Source organism: Taudactylus pleione, unplaced genomic scaffold (assembly GCF_031769625.1).
Source record: "Taudactylus pleione unplaced genomic scaffold, aTauple2 ptg000397bl, whole genome shotgun sequence".
NCBI lineage: Eukaryota > Metazoa > Chordata > Amphibia > Anura > Myobatrachidae > Taudactylus > Taudactylus pleione.
In genome coordinates, this window is record NW_028284799.1 from 659026 (window position 1) to 681193 (window position 22168).

General features: G+C 47.8%; 1 protein-coding gene across 4 annotated transcripts in view; it reads left to right on the forward strand.

Moving 5' to 3' along the window:
• The window catches only part of LOC148506705 (uncharacterized), a 383360-nt gene that overhangs the window by 241458 nt on the left and 119734 nt on the right, over positions 1 to 22168 (forward strand). For all 4 annotated transcript variants that reach the window (XM_088446314.1, XM_088446317.1, XM_088446315.1 and 1 more), the window contains 4 exons: positions 9582 to 9669; positions 9945 to 10095; positions 12955 to 13156; positions 14496 to 14674. In XM_088446314.1, coding sequence (XP_088302440.1) covers positions 9582 to 9669; positions 9945 to 10095; positions 12955 to 13156; positions 14496 to 14674 — 620 coding nt within the window. The remainder of the gene's footprint in view (positions 1 to 9581; positions 9670 to 9944; positions 10096 to 12954; positions 13157 to 14495; positions 14675 to 22168) is intronic.

Genomic DNA, 22168 nt, shown 5'->3' on the forward strand with positions numbered 1-22168 from the left:
CAGCCCGAACAGTCTCCTATGCCAAAGCGGGGAGCAATCACGCTGATCACGCCCCCCATTGGTTGTGCGCCGGCTGATGGGCACACAGCGCCCCCCTCCCCGGCGCCGCAAATGTTTTTGTTTTTTTTCTCGAAGGGGGCCTTCCACAATTGGGCCACGCCCCCCGGCCCTTGGCCGCTGGGACCCGCTGCAGCATGCAGATGATGGTCGTACAGTGTGTATGAATGACCATCATCTGCAGATATATCTGCAGATCACTCGATCTGCAGATATATCTGTCAGGTGTGTACCCACTTTAAGGCTTGTCAGATTGGCTGCCTCATCTGCAGTCCCGAGGCTATTAAATCCCCTTATTTTTGAGAGTGCTGCCCAGCTCCACCCCCAAACGGCCGCGGGTTTGCATACATTTATTATTCAGGCCCTATGCTCTAATTCTGAAATTGTTTAATCAGGGCCGAAACTAGGATTTTTGTCACCAGGGGCAAGGCCATAATTTGGCACCCCCAAAAAGAGGACGAAAAGGGTATGTGGTTTTGTGACACAGTAATGCCCCTTATAACACATTATGCCACACATTAATGACCCTTATAACACATTATGCCACAGTTATACCCCTTACAACACAGGTAGCACCTCCCATTATATATATTCAGGGTGTGCAGTCCAGGAATCTTTCCTATACAACACATGCCACACAGTAATGTCCCTTATAACACATTATGCCATAGTAATGTCCCTTACAACACATTATGCAACACAGTAATGCCCCTTCCAACACATTCTGCCACAGCAATTCCCCTTACAACACATTATGCCACAGTAATGCCCCTTATACATTAAGCCACAGTAATGCACCATATACATTATGCCACAGTAATGCCCCATATATATTATGCCACAGCAATTCCCCATATACATTATGCCACAGTAATACCCCATACACATTATGCCACAGTAAGGCCCCATACACATTATGCCACAGTAAGGCCCCTTACACATTATGCCATAGTATGGCCTCTTTTACATTAAGTGACAGAAAGGCCCCTTCTCCCTTCTCTTACCTGCCAGGGCTGTGCGGTGGGTGAGCTCGGAGTGGCGTGGGTCGGGACTGACACACGCTGGGAAACAGTCAGTACTGCCGTCATAATAATGTGGTGCCGCTCACGAACCAATTGGAGCTCACGGATCGGCAGCCTCTGCTGATTGGATGCCGGTCCGCAAGCACTGATTGGCTTGCGACGGCACCACATCAGACTGATGATGTCTCTGTGCCACTCAAGGCCGGGGTGTGGCTCCAAACCCACAAGAGCAGCAACCTAGTCTCCCAGCAGCCATTCCCCGGTACCCCCTCAAGCCGGCACCCGGGTCATGTGCCCCCTTAGCACACCCCCCCCCAGTGCGGCCCTGGTTTAATATACTCATCACTCTAGCCTGCATCAGTATAACAGCCTAATTTGTAAATAGAATGTGAAGTAAGGAGCCAGAAAAATGAACAACCATAGCACATTTCCAGTAGTAAACACAGATTCCCCCAGCACTCAGCTATTACCTGCAACTGATCGGCCAATATATCTGGTGCCCGTCGGCCAGTGTGTACTAACGATATGTCTGTGAACAACGTCATTCACAGACATATCGCATTGGCTGTGCTGCACAACTGATGGACAGATATATCTGCAGACATATCTGTCCATCAGCAAGACATCCTGTACACATACAGCAGCAGCCACAGGGAGGGGGACAGACCCACCACCACCCCGCCCCCCAGCCAGAGGGACCCACCCCCTCCTACACACTGAACACAGATGATGGTTGTTCAGTGTGTACGAACAATCATCATCTGCAGATATATCTGTTTAGTGTGCACCCAGAGTAGGGGTGTGCACCGGCCACTTTTCGTGTTTTGTGTTTTGGTTTTGGATCTGGATCTTTCTTCGTGTTTTGGATCTGGATTGGTTTTGCCAAAACCACCCTTCCGTGTTTTGGGTTCTGGGTTTTGTGTTTTGGATCTGTATTTTTTTGAAAAAAAGCATAAAAACAGCTAAAATCACAGAATTTGTAGGTTTTTCTGCTCCTATGCTATTATTAACCTCAATAACCTTAATTTCCACTCATTTCCAGTCTATTCTGAACACCTCACACCTCACAATAGTGTTTTTATGTCCAAAAGGTTGCACCGAGGTAGCTGGATGACTATGCTAAGCGACACGAGTGGGCGGCACAAACACGTGACCCATCTAGGAGTGACACTGCAGTGGCAGACAGGATGGCAGTTAGAAAAACTAGGCCCCAAACTGTACATAATGCAAAGAAAAAAAGAGGTGCAAGATGGAATTGTCCTTGGGCCCTCCCACCCACCCTTATGTTGTATAAACAGGACATGCACACTTTAACAAATCAATCATTTCAGCGCCAGGGTCTGCCACACAACTGTGGCTGAAATGATTGGTTCGTTTGGGCCCCCACAAAACAAGCTGGCAATTAATGTGTCCCTGCACAAACTGGCTCTACGGAGGCAAGATGTCATCCTCATCCTCCTCATCCACCGATTCCTCACCCTCTTCAGTGTGTACATCCTCATCCTCACAAAGTATTAACTCGTCCCCACTTGAATCCACCACCACAGGTCCCTCTGTACGTTCTGGAGGCTGGTCTCCCTGGAAGAGCTGATAATTCATTTTGATGAACATCATCTTCTCCACATTCTGTGGAAGCAGTTCCCGGCTGCACTAAACACTCTTTCGGAGTACACACTGGAGGGGGGGCAACTCAGGTAAAATAGAGCCAGTTTGTACAGGGGCCTCCAAATTGCCTCTTTTTCCTGCCAGTACAGGTATGGACTGTCTGACATGCCTACTTGGATGCTGTCACCGATGTAATCCTCCACCATTCTGTCAATGGTGACAGTATCATATGCAGTGACAGTAGACATGTCAGAAATTGTTGCCAGGTCCTTCAGTCCGGACCAGATGTCCAAACTTGGTCCTGCCTGCCCTGCATCACCGCCAGCGGGTTGCTTAGGATACCTAAGTTTTTTCCTGGCAGCCCCAGTTGCGGGAGAAAATGAAGAAGGAGCCGTTGACGTGTCACGTTCCGCTTCAGCTGACAGTGTGTTCACCAGCAGGTCTTTGCACCTCTGCAGGCTTGTGTCGGCCGGAAAGAGAGACACCACATAGGCTTTAAACCTAGGATCGAGCACGGTGGCCAAAATGTAGTGGTCTGATTTCAACAGATTGACCACCCTGGAATCCTGGCAAAGCGAATGAAGGGCTTCATCCACAAGTCCCACATGCCGAGCGGAATCGCTCCGTCTTAGCTCCTCCTTCACTTTCTCCAGCTGCTTCTGCAAAAGCCTGATGAGGGGAATGACCTGACTCAAGCTGGCAGTGTCTGAACTGACTTCACGTGTGGCAAGTTCGAAGGGCTGAAGAACCTTGCACAACACGGAAATCATTCTCCACTGCGCTTGAGTCAGGTGCATACCCCCTCCTTTGCCTATGTCATAGGTGGATGTATAGGCTTGTATGGCCTTTTGCTGCTCCTCCATCCTCTGAAGCATATAGAGGGTTGAGTTCCACCGCGTCACAACCTCTTGCTTCAGGTGATGGCGGGGCAGGTTCAAGAGTGTTTGCTGGCGCTCCAGTCTTCGGCACGCAGTCGCTGAATGGCGAAAGTGGCCAGAAATTTTTTCGGGCCACCCAAAGCGTCTCCTGCACGCCCCTGTCGCTTTTCAGAAAATTCTGCACCACCAAGTTTATTGTGTGAGCAAAACATGGGACGTGCTGGAATTTGCCCAGATGTAATGCCCGCACAATATTGGTGGCGTTGTCAGATATCACAAATCCCCAGGAGAGTCTAAGTGGGGTAAGCCACTGGGCGATGATTTCCCTCAGTTTCTCTAAGAGGTTGTCGGCGGTGTGCCTCTTACTGAAACCGGTGATACACAGCGTAGCCTGCCTTGTAACGAGCTGGCGTTTCTGAGATGCTGCTACTGGTGACGCTGCTGCTGTTGCTGCGTAAGGTGATACATCTACCCAGTGGGCTGTCACAGTCATATAGTCCTTAGTCTGCCCTGTTTCCACTTGTCCACATGTCCGTGGTTAAGTGGACATTGTGTACAACGGCATTTTTTCAGGACACTGAGGACACTTTTTTCTGACGTTTCTGTACAGTCTCGGTATCGCCTGCCTAGTGAAGTGGAATCTAGACGGGATTTGGAACCGGGGACACACTACCTCCATCAATTGTCTAAATCCCACTGCACTAATGGCGGATACCGGACGCACGTCTAACACCAACATAGCAGTCAAGGCCTCAGTTATACGTTTTGCTTCAGGATGACTGCTGTCGTACTTCATCCTCCTCGCTAAGGACTGTTGGAGGGTCAATTGTTTAGTAAAAGTAGTGGTGTTCCTACTTCCTCTCTGGGATGATGAACGACTCCCAGCAGCAGCAGCAACAGCAGCAGCGGCAGCAGTAGGCGTAGCAATGCAGGATCCTCCGGAGGAATCCCGGATAGGAGAGTCAGTCATGCCAGTGATATGGCCTGCAGGACTACTTCCGATCCTGACTAAGGAGGAAATTGACGAGGAGGGAGTTGACGGTGTGGTTTGCAGGCGCTTGGATACAACAGGACAACGGGATTTAGGTGTCCCTGGACTGCTTACGGTCTGAGCCAAAGTTTCTGAACTTGACAGTAACTTTTTATGAACGCGCTGCAGGTGCCGTATAAGGGAGGATGTTCCTAGGTGGTTGACGTCCCTACCCCTACTTATTTTCACCTTTACATATGGTACATATGGCAAGACAGTTGTTGTCCGGATTTGGATAGAAATATTGCCAGACCAAAGAGGTGGAATGTTTTGGTCTTCTGCCCAGGCATGACCGTGATGGGCTTTTTCATCCCACGGACAACAACTGTCTCCCCCCGGAGCCTGATTTAAACAAACCACATCACCATCAGAATCCTCCTCGCCAACTTCCTCCTCAGCGCCAGCTACACCAGTATCCTCATCCTGTTGTACTTCAACAGTGACATCTTCAATTTGCATATCAGCAAGTGGACTGTGGGTGCTCCTTTCAGCACTTGCAGGGGGCGTGCAAATGGTGGAAAGAGCCACCTCTTCCCGTCCAGTGCTGGGAAGGTCAGGCATCGCAACCACCACCACACTTGGACTCTCCTTGGGGATTTGTGATATCTTCTTAGAAAGCACAGTTCTTCGCTGTGCTTTTTGCCAGCTTAACTCTTTTGATTTTTTTTAGTGGGGGAGGAGTGCTTCCATCGTCATGTGAAGCTGAACCACTAGTCATGAACATACTAGGGATCGACCTTAGCCGTTCCTTGCCACTCCGTGTCGTAAATGGCATATTGGCAAGTTTACGTTTCTCTTCAGCTGATTTAAATGTCTTTTTCAAGGTCATTTTCCTGAACTTTTGCCATTTGGGATTGTATGTGCCCTCTACTATGACATTGGGCATCGGCCTTGGCAGACGACGTTGATGGCATGTTATCGTCTATGTCATGACTAGTGGCAGCAGCTTCAGCACTAGGAGGAAGTGGTTCTTGATCTTTCTCTATTTTTATTTTTATCGGAGAAAGTTTGGTCCTCCATTTATGTTATATCGATTTGATATATACGTGCGGCTAAACACAGAAAATAATTTTTTTTTTTGGTTTGGACTGGAGTGTACTTTGTGGGTTACAGCACCCTTTAACGGTCAAGCCAGCCGGCCCTTTACTTATGACACAGGCGCACTCTTGGCACTACTTTGTTGATGCACGTGCGGCTACTGCGCACACAATTCACAAACACAGAAAATAATTTTTTTTTTGGTTTGGACTGGAGTGTACTTTGGGGGTTACAGCACCCTTTAACGGTCAAGCCAGCCGGCCCTTTACTTTATGACACAGGCGCACGCTTGGCACTACTTTGTTGATGCACGTGCGGCTACTGCGCACACAATTCACAAACACAGAAAATAATTTTTTTTTTGGTTTGGACTGGAGTGTACTTTCGGGGGTTACAGCACCCTTTAACGGTCAAGCCAGCCGGCCCTTTACTTATGACACAGGCGCACGCTTGGCACTACTTTGTTGATGCACGTGCGGCTACTGCGCACACAATTCACAAACACAGAAAATAATTTTTTTTTGGTTTGGACTGGAGTGTACTTTCGGGGGTTACAGCACCCTTTAACGGTCAAGCCAGCCGGCCCCTTTACTTATGACACAGGCGCACGCTTGGCACTACTTTGTTGATGCACGTGCGGCTACTGCGCACACAATTCACAAACACAGAAAATAATTTTTTTTTTGGTTTGGACTGGAGTGTACTTTCGGGGGTTACAGCACCCTTTAACGGTCAAGCCAGCCGGCCCTTTACTTATGACACAGGCGCACTCTTGGCACTACTTTGTTGATGCACGTGCGGCTACTGCGCACACAATTCACAAACACAGAAAATAATTTTTTTTTTAGGTTTGGACTGGAGTGTACTTTCGGGGGTTACAGCACCCTTAACGGTCAAGCCAGCCGGCCCTTTACTTATGACACAGGCGCACGCTTGGCACTACTTTGTTGATGCACGTGCGGCTACTGCGCACACAATTCACAAACACAGAAAATAATTTTTTTTTTGGTTTGGACTGGAGTGTACTTTCGGAGGTTACAGCACCCTTTAACGGTCAAGCCAGCCGGCCCTTTACTTATGACACAGGCGCACGCTTGGCACTACTTTGTTGATGCACGTGCGGCTACTGCGCACACAATTCACAAACACAGAAAATAATTTTTTTTTAGGTTTGGACTGGAGTGTACTTTCGGGGGTTACAGCACCCTTAACGGTCAAGCCAGCCGGCCCTTTACTTATGACACAGGCGCACGCTTGGCACTACTTTGTTGATGCACGTGCGGCTACTGCGCACACAATTCACAAACACAGAAAATAATTTTTTTTTTGGTTTGGACTGGAGTGTACTTTCGGGGGTTACAGCACCCTTAACGGTCAAGCCAGCCGGCCCTTTACTTATGACACAGGCGCACGCTTGGCACTACTTTGTTGATGCACGTGCGGCTACTGCGCACACAATTCACAAACACAGAAAATAATTTTTTTTTTAGGTTTGGACTGGAGTGTACTTTCAGGGGTTACAGCACCCTTAACGGTCAAGCCAGCCGGCCCTTTACTTATGACACAGGCGCACGCTTGGCACTACTTTGTTGATGCACGTGCGGCTACTGCGCACACAATTCACAAACACAGAAAATAATTTTTTTTTTGGTTTGGACTGGAGTGTACTTTCGGGGGTTACAGCACCCTTTAACGGTCAAGCCAGCTGGCCCTTTACTTATGACACAGGCGCACGCTTGGCACTACTTTGTTGATGCACATGCGGCTACTGCGCACACAATTCACAAACACAGAAAATAATTTTTTTTTTAGGTTTGGACTGGAGTGTACTTTCGGGGGTTACAGCACCCTTAACGGTCAAGCCAGCCGGCCCTTTACTTATGACACAGGCGCACGCTTGGCACTACTTTGTTGATGCACGTGCGGCTACTGCGCACACAATTCACAAACACAGAAAATAATTTTTTTTTTTGGTTTGGACTGGAGTGTACTTTCGGGGGTTACAGCACCCTTAACGGTCAAGCCAGCCGGCCCTTTACTTATGACACAGGCGCACGCTTGGCACTACTTTGTTGATGCACGTGCGGCTACTGCGCACACAATTCACAAACACAGAAAATAATTTTTTTTGGGTTTGGACTGGAGTGTACTTTCGGGGGTTACAGCACCCTTAACGGTCAAGCCAGCCGGCCCCTTTACTTATGACACAGGCGCACGTTTTGGCACTACTTTGTTGATGCACGTGCGGCTACTGCGCACACAATTCACAAACACAGAAAAATAATTTTTTTTTTGGTTTGGACTGGAGTGTACTTTCGGGGGTTACAGCACCCTTAACGGTCAAGCCAGCCGGCCCTTTACTTATGACACAGGCGCACGTTTGGCACTACTTTGTTGATGCACGTGCGGCTACTGCGCACACAATTCACAAACACAGAAAATAATTTTTTTTTTTGGTTTGGACTGGAGTGTACTTTCGGGGGTTACAGCACCCTTAACGATCAAGCCAGCCGGCCCTTTACTTATGACACAGGCGCACGCTTGGCACTACTTTGTTGATGCACGTGCGGCTACTGCGCACACAATTCACAAACACAGAAAATATTTTTTTTTTTGGTTTGGACTGGAGTGTACTTTCGGGGGTTACAGCACCCTTTAATGGTCAAGCCAGCCGGCCCTTTACTTATGACACAGGCGCACGCTTGGCACTACTTTGTTGATGCACGTGCGGCTACTGCGCACACAATTCACAAACACAGAAAATATATTATTTTTTTAGCACTTGGGGGGAGCACCCCTGATGGACAGAGCACCCCCTGGACAACACTACAGCACCCCTTTAGGACTGGGACACTGCACAGGACTTTGGAGTGGACACAGCCCCTATGGAGAACTGACTGCACAACACAGTCCAGCCAGCCCCTATGGACTTTGAAGTAGTGGACACAGCCCCTATTAACAACAGCAGCACAGCACAACACAGCCAGCCCCTATGGACTTTGAAGTAGTGGACAACAGCAGCACTACACTACACTACACTACACAGCACTAACTCCCACCCTCCCTCTTCACTGTCCACAGCCGAGTGAGAAAATGGCGCCGACGCGGGTACCTTATATAGGATCCAAAACCCGCGAGACTCGGAAGGCGGGATGATGACGTTTTGCCTCGATGTCAGATCCGAGTCAGGCGGGAAAAGTCGAGCCTGACTCGGATCGGACTCGGATCGGGGGGGCTCGGGGGGGTTCGGATTTCAGAAATCCGAACCCGCTCACCCCTAACCCAGAGTTAATGTAACTGCCCTGAAAGTGGCTGATGGCTTATCATGTATTTGCAATTGTATTCGCCTCAGACATCTGCATGTTATCTGCGTCATAGGAATATTCTGTGTTTATCTGTTCATATGTAACCTCTCCCTTTCAAGCACCTGTTGCTATTTATAGATTGATTAGGCACTTGCTTGACATATATTATATAAATATGTTGTATGTAGCATGTGACTTTTTGGCCCAGTTTACTGTCTGTTTAAGACATAATTATTAAACACCTTTGTGTTAAAATTGAATCCACTGGATCAGCACAGGAATAGATGAACAGTGTTTGTGCATTGCAGATAATGAATGCATCTACAAACTCTTGAATTTAAAATTGTACTGTTCAACTGCTTATGCATATGAGCCCATGCAGACCATACTGTTATATTTATTAAATACTTATGTCAGCATCTGAAATGCGCATATAGATGGCATGAATAAAAATGCTTATGTTTACTTGCCCTAAAAGTTATTATTTTTGCTTTACTTTGAATTTTAACAATATGTTATTAAGTGTAGAAATGTATAAACATCTGTACAGACTGCATTTACTGGTATTTACGCCATTACAGTGGAACACAAGATCAAGCTTCTGTGTATGTGTCAAATTTATTAACTTAATAATAATATATCCTAGGATTACGTGATTCAAGTATTGAGCTAACAGTGTATGACCCAACAAAGCAATATCAACACAGAATAAGCAATTTAACTGTAGAAAAGAGGTAAGAAATAACTTTTTGACATATTTGTAACTCAGACAAAACAAAGATGTTTGTGAAGAGGTGCAGAAATAACAAATACCAATGATCACATTATAGTACTAAATGTACTTACTTTGTTAATCACATCAAAACAAATTATTGTAACAATGCATTAATAATTTACTTATACCATTTCTTCATTTCTTTTATTGTACAAGAGAACAAGACATACTTGTTAGATGCCTAATAATACCCAATTTATAGTCCTTTGCACACTTACCTCTCTTTATGCTTAGGACTGTAGCAGAAATGAACCCATCATCTTTACCACCCTGGGTGCAGCATAATGAATTAACTTCATTGCCACATCCCTCAACCTTGCAGGAGCCCTTTGACTTATATATTGATGTTTTGCATTATATACCTGACTGTGCCACTATTACTAAGGTGAGTGAATATATGTGTGAGAGTTGAAACACATAGCAAAAATTGTATTTGTATTTGTGAACAAGGCAGCATGGTTGCACAGTGCTTAGCACTACTGCCTCAGCACTGTGGTGATGAGTTTATTCTCAACCAAGTCCCTATCTGTATGCAATTTGTATGTTCTCCAAGTGTTTACATTGGTTTCCTCTAGGTGCTTTGGTTTCCTCCCACACTCTGAAAACAGGTTAGTAGGATATATTGGCTCCTGACACAAAAAAAGTAACCCTAGCGTATTTGTGTCTATAGGAAAATAACTGGTAATAATATAGATTTCAAGCGCCACTGAGGCAGGGACTAATGTGAATGACTGCATAGTCTATGCTGCACCAGGGGCGTATATATAATGGGTGCAGGGTGTGCGGTGTACACAGGGCCCCGGGTCCAGGGGGGCCCGCACCGCACACCCTGCACCCATATTATCTAAAACGTACTTCTCTGAGGTCCCGCGCTGGGTCTCTCAACGCTGCTCAAAACGCCAGAAAATGGCCGCCACGGCCATTTTTCCGGTGCTTTGCGCATGCGTTGTGAGGAAATCGCCGGGGAAATGGCGATCTGCGCATTCTAGTACCCAAAGTCTACTGATGATGCGGTGGCCAGCCAGCCGCGTCAGTCGGCTGCTGGACGCCGGGGTGAGTGGAGAGGGCCCCGGACGGGGAATGCACATGGGCTCCCTCCTCTCTTGAGATTCCCCTGTGCTGTGTAATATATGTGCACTATATACTGTAAATGAGTTAATATATAAATATGTGAAAATTACATGTTGTAGCCCCTGAAATGGCACTGACAATGCACTTATGCCAGTGGCTCTTTATTACTGATATTACATGTCGATGCAATGCAGTTAAAGGATTTGGACACACAAACACAGTTTTTCAATACTGTGGTACTCTTTCGAATGCTCTGTGGGATCGTGCTTCAGAATTGCATAGAGAATGATGCCCACCCCCAAGCAGAAAGGGCTCTCGTGATCCAAGAGGTATATATATTTTAAGAAAGCGCTAACTAACAATCAGCCTGCCGCTTATCACAGTGATACAGATTGTAGCTGCCAGTGAAGGGTTACACTATACTAGTTTGACCCGCCAGAAAACCAGCAAAGTCTCTCTCTGTTACTTTTGCTGGTCTGCGTTTTTGGGAATATCTAATGCTTTTCCCTTGCACCTACGTTTGTTCCCTTGGCGTATGCTATGCATGTCGCTAGTTCACTATTTTGAGTACCCGCTATTGTCCAGGTGTAGTTATAAGGAGCCCCTAGATCTATGCCATTGCTGTTATAGTATTACGTAGCCCACCACTGCACCAGATTTTACCTCAAAGGGTCAAGTTACTTTCCAGCACCTACTGTGCATAGGAGTGAATTTACCCCTGATTCAGAATGGCTATGTTACAATCATCATATTGTTTTCATAAATGTGTCACTGCTCTTGCATCAGTAAGAGCCTTCGGCCTGCAATCATAATCTGAAATAAGGAACCAGAGAAATAGGCAAACATAGCACATTTTTAGTAATAAATATGTTGTGAAAAAAAGATCATTCCCCAGCACTCAGCTATTACCAGCAAAAAAAAACCAAAACTAATTAAAATTGCAAGTCTTAAAATTCAGAAGTCTCAGCTGCATACATTTGCAAATATATGCTTACAGTTCTTCATTGTCTTTTATAGTACTGTCAACTGTGTTCTTGTATCCACTTGCCATGACCATTAGTTAAGCTTCATCTGACCTTGCTTTTTACCTGCCAATGTTATACTTGATATCTGATCTGACTCCTGATCATGTTTTTTTTTTTACCTTACTTTCACCTCAATTAGGCAATATACCCCTTTAATACACAAACCCTGGGTCAGAGACGCTATAATGAACACAGGATCATGTTGCATCTTTTCACACCATACATACTGTGGTCCTGGGTAAATCCTGGGTCATAGCCTTTCACACTGGACCATTGTCTGTCCTGCAGAACAGGGTCATCTCATTGTTATGTTATTAAAATTGGATGTTTCAGCAACTGTTTACAGTGCTATCAACATGGCAGATGAGGTATATATGCAGCTTAGGATTTCCTATATTTTTGTAGATATCTTGAGGATAGCTTTTGTTTCAAAATGCAAATGAAAGCTTAATGCAGCTAGTTACAGTCTGCAATTATGGCCAATCTTATTTCTAGAGATGAGCATAATATGTACGCAGGAGCATAATATTTACGCATACTAGAGCGCTTCCGATCCACCAATAAGGATCCTTAATCATAACCCATGTAGAGTAACCCAGGACCCCCCTTTTCTTAACGCAGCCTATCCGACTCCAATCCAAGAAAATCCCAGGTCATGACAAGGGGCATGGACCCGGGTCTGATAACATGGGTTGAACCATTTACACCAACACACGACCTGGGTTTATCCCAGGTCCTTGTCTATTTGAGAAAGGGGTATTACTCTGGTTGATTCCAGTAGTGCCATGCAGAAGCCCTGGAGGTAATGGAATACAAGCTAGCTCTAAGGCAAAATGAGCTGGTACAGGTTACGAGCGCATGTAACAAATACTTGAATACGACCCCAGGAATGTCCATTGTGAAGGGGGTGGGACATGATGATGCAATTTGCTAAGAATTGCATCATCAGATTTGCCCACTGCTGCGTGCTATGGACATGATATCACAAATTGCATTTACCTCTTTTACTAACCCCCTGGATCCCCCCCAAGACTCTCACAGGGGAAGTCAAAAATATCAGTAAGTATGGAGCTGTCTCCTAAGTAGGCTATTATTACACTTACCTACCGACCTGTCATGTAAAGTAACTGATATCAATTTCTCTTCAGATCTGTGCACAAATTTTAAATCCTGGAAGCAAATCTCTGCCTGCAATCGTTGTCTTACCAAGAATCAACAGTTCAGCCCGAAACCCTGTATTCAATTTCTGCCAATTGCTAAATATGGAAGATGAAAAACTAAATGTTAATACAAATGTTCTGTTCCAAGTGACTACTGTGGACTTAGATTCAGGAAATGTAGCTGTAATTGGTAAATTAATCCCTGATCTACTAATTCTTAAACAAAGTTTGCTTTAAACAAATGGATAAGTCTTCTTCCTTTAATAATAACTAGCATTGCTTAATATTGCCAGCTTTACACGGCATAGTACAATTATTTGTTTACTTATTTTATTATTTTAATTTCTTCTTGTTCTTCTTTGCATACTGAAACAATTCAGATCCATTAAGAGTATAGTGAGGAATAGATGGGAATCAGGTAGACATGGAGCTATTTCATTTTTGTCAACTTTGGTTCAAGTCCCACACAGTACAAATAGTAACCTTTTTAAATTTGAAGCGGACTATGGTCATCTTTTATATAAAGGACGTATTAGTGTACCTCATGCTAATTATGTCCTAAAAAAACCCTCTGGTGTTCCCTCTGTGGGCCTGATTCATTACGGATCGCAACTGCAAATACAGTTCAGCTGCTATAGTATGCTAATTCATTGCGATCTCTATCCCGTCGCAGCACTACATAAGGATGCCCACTTTACTTTGCACACATCCATAATGTTTATCAAGACTGTGAAACCATCGGTACAATTGAGTACCATCGCAGCCTCACGCACACTTGCACTAGCTCCCACCTTACTCAGAAATTGCTAACTTCCGTGCACGCTATGAGTCCTCAGACTGCATACGGCATCGCAGTGGCTGATTTATGCATGCCTCTCCAACAGCGTCCAAACGCACTGCGATGCCTGCGTTTCGCAGGCCCCCCCCATCGCCACCCACAAACGGCACTTCCTGTCAATCACTCTGCGATGGGTTTGCGTAGTCACTGCAATTGCAGTCCAGATCGCAGTGGAGCGTTCGCGAACGCGCTCTGCGTCACGTACACATTCGCAGTGCGTAACAATTGGCCAATTGCATGCATATTCGCAGTTGCGTTCCTTGCTGAATCGGGCCCTGTGCCCTCTATGTAAGTGGCAAATATCACTGATGATGATAACCCCATTTTAAATCAATATATTTGGGAAAATAAAAAAACACGTTACTACAGTAAATTCTCTCTGTTCCTCTATATTGTTTTAGCAGAGGTTCCAGTCATTTGCATTTTAATTTGTGACTGAAATTATTTCCCTGAAATATCAATGCATATTGTTTTCAGGAAGTATTGATTTGAGTTAAGAATATTTTATTTGTTGTGTTTTTATTTTTTTTACATCAACAATATTTATTGAAAATTTTTCAAGTACAGACAAATATACAGGGGAAAGGTGGGGGAGGGGGAGAAGTAAACAAAAAGATAGTTATCAGTAATACAAATAAACATCCCAAATTGTGTTTTTAGCGCATTTACCTTTTGTTTGTTTCTTATTTAGGGAATTGTATGCTCCGTGTTTTCACTAATGAAGGGAAGCTTAATGTTGGAGGGTTTCAACTAAAACTGAGAACAGGTTTGCCCCCCAAAAAACTGGACTCTCTTACACCATCTGATTTACAAGAGTATCCTGCTTTCCCTTGCTGTTCCCTCTTGGTGCGACTCCTGCCACATGCCGAGGCAAGTACTGTATAAAATTCATTTTAAGACGTTTATATGAAAGGGCACGTAAGTCAAAATTGAAGTGCATTCAGTATAAAATAGTACCTAACCAACCCCCAAAAAGTTAAACAATATATTCTATAATGATTATGTAACATGAATTGTAGTGATAAACTATGGCATCTTCAGTAATTACAAACCATATTTGTCAAGGTCTAAGCAGGGACCCACCAGTCTCTTGCAGACAGCAAAGATTTATCTTAATTTACTCTTTTTTTCTACTAAATTAAATAGTAGAGGAAAATACAACCATTGTTCCCCACATTTCAGAATTACTGTCATAGTTTTAAACAGGGCCGTAACTAGTCATTCTGGCGCCCTGTGCGAGATAGAGCACTGGTGCCCTTCCACCCCTCCCCCCCCCCAAAGATGCAGCACTCAGCACTCACCTGCCCAGTAAATTAGAATTATCTCAACTGTGTCAAGTATAAGGTACCAATGTAGCAGATGACCACCAAATATACAATACTGTCTTCTTGTTTGCCATCATCTTATTTAAATAAAGACACAGGATGATCCTGTGTCTTCATTTAAATAAGATGATGGCAAACAAGCAGACATTATTTTTTATTGGTCACCTGCTACATTATAACCTTATACTTGGCACAGTATAACAAAATAAGGATCATTTTAACATTAATATAATATCAGGTCATGTTTTGAACCAACTCCCCCCCATGCCCCCTTCTTTCTCGGTGCTCTCTTGACACCTCTATTTGGACTGGAGTACTGCCCAGACCGGATCCTACATGCCAGCCGCCGTGTCTGCGCCGAAATACGAGTCCTCACTCTTGTCAGTGCAAGTGGGTGTGTGGAGAGGAGACTGCGCGTGCTGGCCGGGGGAGGTGGAGCTGAGGGAGATTGACAGACGGCAGGAGCTGCTGTGAAGGAGCCTGGACACACCGCTGCTGCTATATATGGCAGTGGGTGGCCGGGCAAATAAAAATTGCGGTGGGTGCAGGGCCGTCTCTACCTATAGGCTAAATGGGCAGTTGCCCAAGGGCTACAGGATTCCAAGGACCCGTGGCCGATAGCACCACTACCCCCCCATCGCATAGCTGCCACCGCTGATAGTCCTGCATGGGGAGCCTGGAGGAGTCAGAGGCGGGTACCGGGTCAGAGGGGAACTAGCGGCATGGCAGCCGGTGCATTGCTTCGGGCCCATAGCCACCGCTGCACCCCCGCTAGTGTCCCCTGGACTCCAAGTGTAGGGCAGACCGGAGTGAGTAGCGGTCCGCCCTAAACAGTTTACAAACACACAGCTGTCAGCGTCGGCTGTGTTTGTTATAGCAGCCAATGAGAGTCTGACAGACTCTCATGGGCTGCCGCGTCGACCACGGAGGGAACCGGCTGGAGCTCACTCATGAGTTCCACCCGGAGGAGTGGACAGCGGCGGTCGTTGGCAGGAGTGGGGATCAGGTAAGGTGCTTTTTTTTGTGTGTGTAAGGGGGCACAGGGACTGGCAGAGCATAGGGGGGCACTACTGGGGGCACTATATAGGGGGGCCGCTACTGGGGGCACTGTATGGGGAGTGTGGCCGCTACTGGGGGCACTGCATGGGGGGGATTACTACTGGGGGCACTGCATAGGGGGTGATTACTACTGGGGGCACTGCATAGGGGGGCTACTACTGGGGCCACTGCATAGGGGGTGACTACTACTGGGGGCACTGCATAGGGGGCACTACTACTGGGGGTACTGCATAGGGAGGACTACTACTGGGGGCACTGCATAGGGGTATTACTACTGGGGGCAATGCATAGGGGGGACTACTACTGGGGGCAATGCATAGGGGGGATTATTACTGGGGACACTGCATAGGAGGGACTACTACTGAGGGCACAGCATAGGGGGGACTAATACTGGGGGCACTGCATAGGGGGGATTACTACTGGGGGCACTGCATAGGGGGGACTACTACTGGGGGCACAGCATAGGGGGGACTACTGCTGGGGGCACTGCATGGGGGGACTACTACTGGGGGCACAGCATAGGGGGGACTACTACTGGGGGCACAGCATAAGGGGGATTACTACTGGGGGCACTGCATAGGGGGACAACTACTGGGGGCACAGCATAGGGGGAACTACTACTGGGGGCAATGCATAAGGGGGACTACTACTGGGGGCAATGCATATGGGGGACTACTACTGGGGGCACTGCATAGGGGGGACTACTACTGGGGGCACTGAGTAGGGGGGACCACTTCTGGGGGCACTGTATAAGGGGAACTACTGGGGGCACTGCATAGGAAATTTGTTGTACTGTACATGTTTAGACTGTGACTTGTGTTTTTTTCCTGTAAATTACTTCTGTTTTTCTGCCGATAGTCAATACCCCCCCTCCCCTCCTACGGCACAGCCTCCACCAATAGCATCCCAATCCTGGCAGAGGATTGTTTAATAGGGCCCCCAGTGCATTGCTTTGCCCAGGGGACTGCACTGCTTTTAAGACAGCCCTGGGTGGGTGGCCGGTTTCGCCCCAGGGGTCCCTGTGCTCTGTGCGGTGGCATCGGCCGCACCACCCTAGTTACGGCCCTGGTTTTAAACATCTTTTAGTCCGTTACCGTTACATACTGTAAAAGTTTTTTGTTCATTGTGAATCAGCCCTCTTTAGTCAAGCATGGTTCCCCAACATGTAGCAAAGTGAGAGGAATTACATGGATTGGAGAGTTAATAATTACAGCAACTCTAAGCAAAGGAGTCAGCCATAGATATGCACTGTATGGAAGAGCTGCAGGTTTGTACAGTCATGTTCACAAAGCTGCTGGCTCTCTGGTTACAGGGTAGGTTCCCAGGTGGAATCCCCCTATTTGTTATTTGGTAAGTATTTTTATTAAGAAAGCATGCCTAAAATGGGACAACTCCTTTACAAGTTCATTAACAGAAAATAAAATGATCTTGATGCATTTATGTTTGATATTAACTCAAATTTGAGAGTTTCTAGTTGTCTTTTAAATGTAGTGTATTAATAACAGACCCATGGAATTACCCAGCTATAGTGAGCGGCCAAAGTGATGGTCGCGATGGTCAAGACCATCGCGACCATCGGGCTTGCGACGAGACCCTAAGGCAGGGTCTCGCTGCCGCAAGCCCTGGAGTGCTTTTGGCTCTATCAGAACCAAAAGCACGTCCACTGACATCACTAGTGATGTCAGTGGGGCCGGCCCCAGACGGTAGGCGTTCCCATGGGAACGCCTTCGTCTGGGCAGCCACGCCCCTGGCACGCCCACCAAAGGGGGCGTGCTGTCAATCACCATCGACAGCACGCCCCCTTTGGTGTGAGACCCATAACGACGGCCTGGCCGTCGTTATTCGGGTCTCGCGCATGCGCATGACGGAGCAGCCTCCGTCGTGCGTATGCGCACTTGGGCAACATCGACCCGCTTGCGAGCGCTCAGCGCTCGCGAGCGGGTCTGAATCAGGCCCAGTATCACAGCAAAAACAATGTTGACAATATGACCATGTCGACATTTTCATACCAACATAATGAACATTGTGAATTTTCACTAAATATACCACACCTGATCAGCCAACAGTTTGCAACACTTGTATGCAAAAGCCCCAAAGGTCAGTTTAATTTGTTAAACAGAATTAAACTAACATCACTCAGCTTATGGTGCAACTTGTGCAAATCTCATGCGTTTGTACTTGCTTGGCCAGTAGCAAAGTCCAGATTTTACTTTTTTGCCCTATAAGGCTGTCTTCATTACAAAGCTCAATTAGCGTAATTTCAACTGTGTTATAGTCAAACATTTAAAATGGTCTTTGTTTTTTGTTTCATGCCAACATATATTAGTAACAAGTGCAGTAAAATATTAAATCAATGGGTGTGTTGACATTATTATTATTTTTTATTTTTAAGGTGCTTCAGAGTGTCTGCAGAACCATACAGGAAGCTGGCATAACAATGTATATTTACATATCATACATAAAATAACGTAGCATAGTAATATACACAGCTGTAATTGCTAAGAAAAGCATAAAACATAGACAGTATAAGACAGACAGGGTAATATATGCAACAGGGACAGACGTAGGGCACTTTGCTATAGCTTCTTTTGGCAAGCAGATGTGAACCGCAATGAGGGGAAAGACAATTCAGTTCTCAAAGAGCCTGTAACCAGCGTATAGACCAGTGATTCCCAACCTCGGTCCTCAAGGCACACTAACAGTCCTGGTTTAAGTGATAGCCATGCTTAACCACAGATGGTTAAATCAAAATAACTAAGCTACTAATTAAGTCACCTGTGCTGAACTATGGCTATCCTTAAAACCTGGACTGTTAGTGTGCCTTGAGGACCGTGGTTGGGAACCCCTGGTATAGACGAACACTCACGGAGAGTCGCTTAGAGGGAACATGGAGGCAAAAGGCCAGCCTCACATATTTCCTGATCACTTCCTATTCCCTCTACAGTCTCTACCCTCCCCTACTCCCCCTGTACAGTCTATGCCCACCCCTACTTCCCCCTCTATGGTCTCTGCCCTCCCCTATCCCCCCTCTACAGTCTCTGCCCTCTGCTATTCCTCCTCTACAGTCTCTGCCCTCCACTATTCCTCCTCCTCAGTCTCTGCTCTCTCCTATTCCCCTTCTACAGTCTCTGCCCTCCCCTATTCTCCCTCTACAGTCTCTGCCTGCCCCTATTCCCCCTCTACAGTCTCTACCCTCCCCTAGTCCTCCTCTACAGTCTCTGCCCTCCCCTATTCCCCCTCTACAGTTTCTGCTCTCCCCTATTCCCCTCTGCAGTCTCTGCCCTCACTTAATCCCCCTCTACAGTCTCTGCCCTCCTCTATTCCCCCTCTAGTCTCTGCACTCCCCTATTCCCCCTCTACAATCTCTGCCCTCCCATATTCCCCCTCTACAGTCTCTGCCCACCCCTATTCCCCCTCTCCAGTCTCTGTCCTCCCCTATTCCCCCTCTACAGTCTTTGCCCTCCCTTATTCATCCTCTACAGTCTCTACCCTCCCCTAGTCCTCCTCTACAGCCTCTGCCCTCCCCTATTCTCCCTCTACATTCTCTGCCCACCCCTATTCCCCCTCTCCAGGCTCTGCCCTCCCCTATTCCCCCTCTACAGTCTCTGCCCTCCTCTATTCCTCCTCTACAGCCTCTGCCCTCCACTATTCCTCCTCTACAGTCTCTGCTCTCTCCTATTCCCCTTCTACAGTCTCTGCCCTCCCCTATTCTCCCTCTACAGTCTCTGCCCGCCCCTATTCCCCCTCTACAGTCTCTACCCTCCCCTAGTCCTCCTCTACAGTCTCTGCCCTCCCCTATTCCCCCTCTACAGTTTCTGCTCTCCCCTATTCCCCTCTGCAGTCTCTGCTCTCACCTAATCCCCCTCTACAGTCTCTGCCCTCCTCTATTCCCCCTCTACAGTCTCTGCACTCCCCTATTCCCCCTCTACAATCTCTGCCCTCCCATATTCCCCCTCTACAGTCTCTGCCCACCCCTATTCCCCCTCTCCAGTCTCTGTCCTCCCATATTCCCCCTCTACAGTCTCTGCCCACCCCTATTCCCCCTCTCCAGTCTCTGTCCTCCCCTATTCCTCCTCTACAGGCTCTGCCCTCCCCTATTCTCCCTCTACAATCTCTGGCCACCCCTATTCCCCCTCTCCAGGCTCTGCCCTCCCCTATTGCCCCTCTCCAGGCTCTGCCCTCCCCTATTGCCCCTCTACAGTCTCTGCCCTGCCCTATTCATCTTCTACAGCCGCTGCCCTCCCCTATTCCCCCCTCTACAGTTTCTGCTATCCCCTATTCCCCCCTTCCAGTCTCTGCCCACCCCTATTCCCCCTCTCCAGTCTCTGTCCTTCCCTATTCACCCTCTATAGTCTTTGCCCTCCCCTATTCATCCTCTACAGTCTCTGCCCTCCCCTATTCTCCCCTCTCCAGTTTCTGCTCTCCCCTATTCCCCCTCCAGTCTCTGCCCTCCCCTATTCCCCCTCTACAGTCTCTGCCCTCCTCTATTCCCCCTCTACAGTCTCTGTCCTCCCCTATTCCTCCTCTACAGTCTCTACCCTCCCCTAGTCCCCCTCTACAGTCTCTGCCCTCCCCTATTCCCCCTCTACAGTTTCTACTCTCCCCTATTCCCCCTCTCCAGTCTCTGCCCACCCCTATTCCCCCTCTCCAGTCTCTGTCCTCCCCTATTCCTCCTCTACAGGCTCTGCCCTCCCCTATTCTCCCTCTACAATCTCTGGCCACCCCTATTCCCCCTCTCCAGGCTCTGCCCTCCCCTATTGCCCCTCTCCAGGCTCTGCCCTCCCCTATCCCCCCTCTACAGTTTCTGCTCTCCCTTATTCCCCTCTGCAGTCTCTGCTCTCACCTAATCCTCCTCTACAGTCTCTGCCCTCCTCTATTCCCCCTCTACAGTCTCTGCACTCCCCTATTCCCCCTCTACAATCTCTGCCCTCCCATATTCCCCCTCTACAGTCTCTGCCCACCCCTATTCCCCCTCTCCAGTCTCTGTCCTCCCATATTCCCCCTCTACAGTCTCTGCCCACCCCTATTCCCCCTCTCCAGTCTCTGTCCTCCCCTATTCCTCCTCTACAGGCTCTGCCCTCCCCTATTCTCCCTCTACAATCTCTGGCCACCCCTATTCCCCCTCTCCAGGCTCTGCCCTCCCCTATTGCCCCTCTCCAGGCTCTGCCCTCCCCTATTGCCCCTCTACAGTCTCTGCCCTGCCCTATTCATCTTCTACAGCCGCTGCCCTCCCCTATTCCCCCCTCTACAGTTTCTGCTATCCCCTATTCCCCCCTTCCAGTCTCTGCCCACCCCTATTCCCCCTCTCCAGTCTCTGTCCTTCCCTATTCACCCTCTATAGTCTTTGCCCTCCCCTATTCATCCTCTACAGTCTCTGCCCTCCCCTATTCTCCCCTCTCCAGTTTCTGCTCTCACCTATTCCCCCTCCAGTCTCTGCCCTCCCCTATTCCCCCTCTACAGTCTCTGCCCTCCTCTATTCCCCCTCTACAGTCTCTGTCCTCCCCTATTCCTCCTCTACAGTCTCTACCCTCCCCTAGTCCCCCTCTACAGTCTCTGCCCTCCCCTATTCCCCCTCTACAGTTTCTACTCTCCCCTATTCCCCCTCTCCAGTCTCTGCCCACCCCTATTCCCCCTCTCCAGTCTCTGTCCTCCCCTATTCCTCCTCTACAGGCTCTGCCCTCCCCTATTCTCCCTCTACAATCTCTGGCCACCCCTATTCCCCCTCTCCAGGCTCTGCCCTCCCCTATTGCCCCTCTCCAGGCTCTGCCCTCCCCTATTCCCCCTCTACAGTCTCTGCCCTCCTCTATTCCTCCTCTACAGCCTCTTCCCTCCACTATTCCTCCTCTACAGTCTCTGCTCTCTCCTATTCCCCTTCTACAGTCTCTGCCCTCCCCTATTCTCAGTCTACAGTCTCTGCCCGCCCCTATTCCCCCTCTACAGTCTCTACCCTCCCCTAGTCCTCCTCTACAGTCTCTGCCCT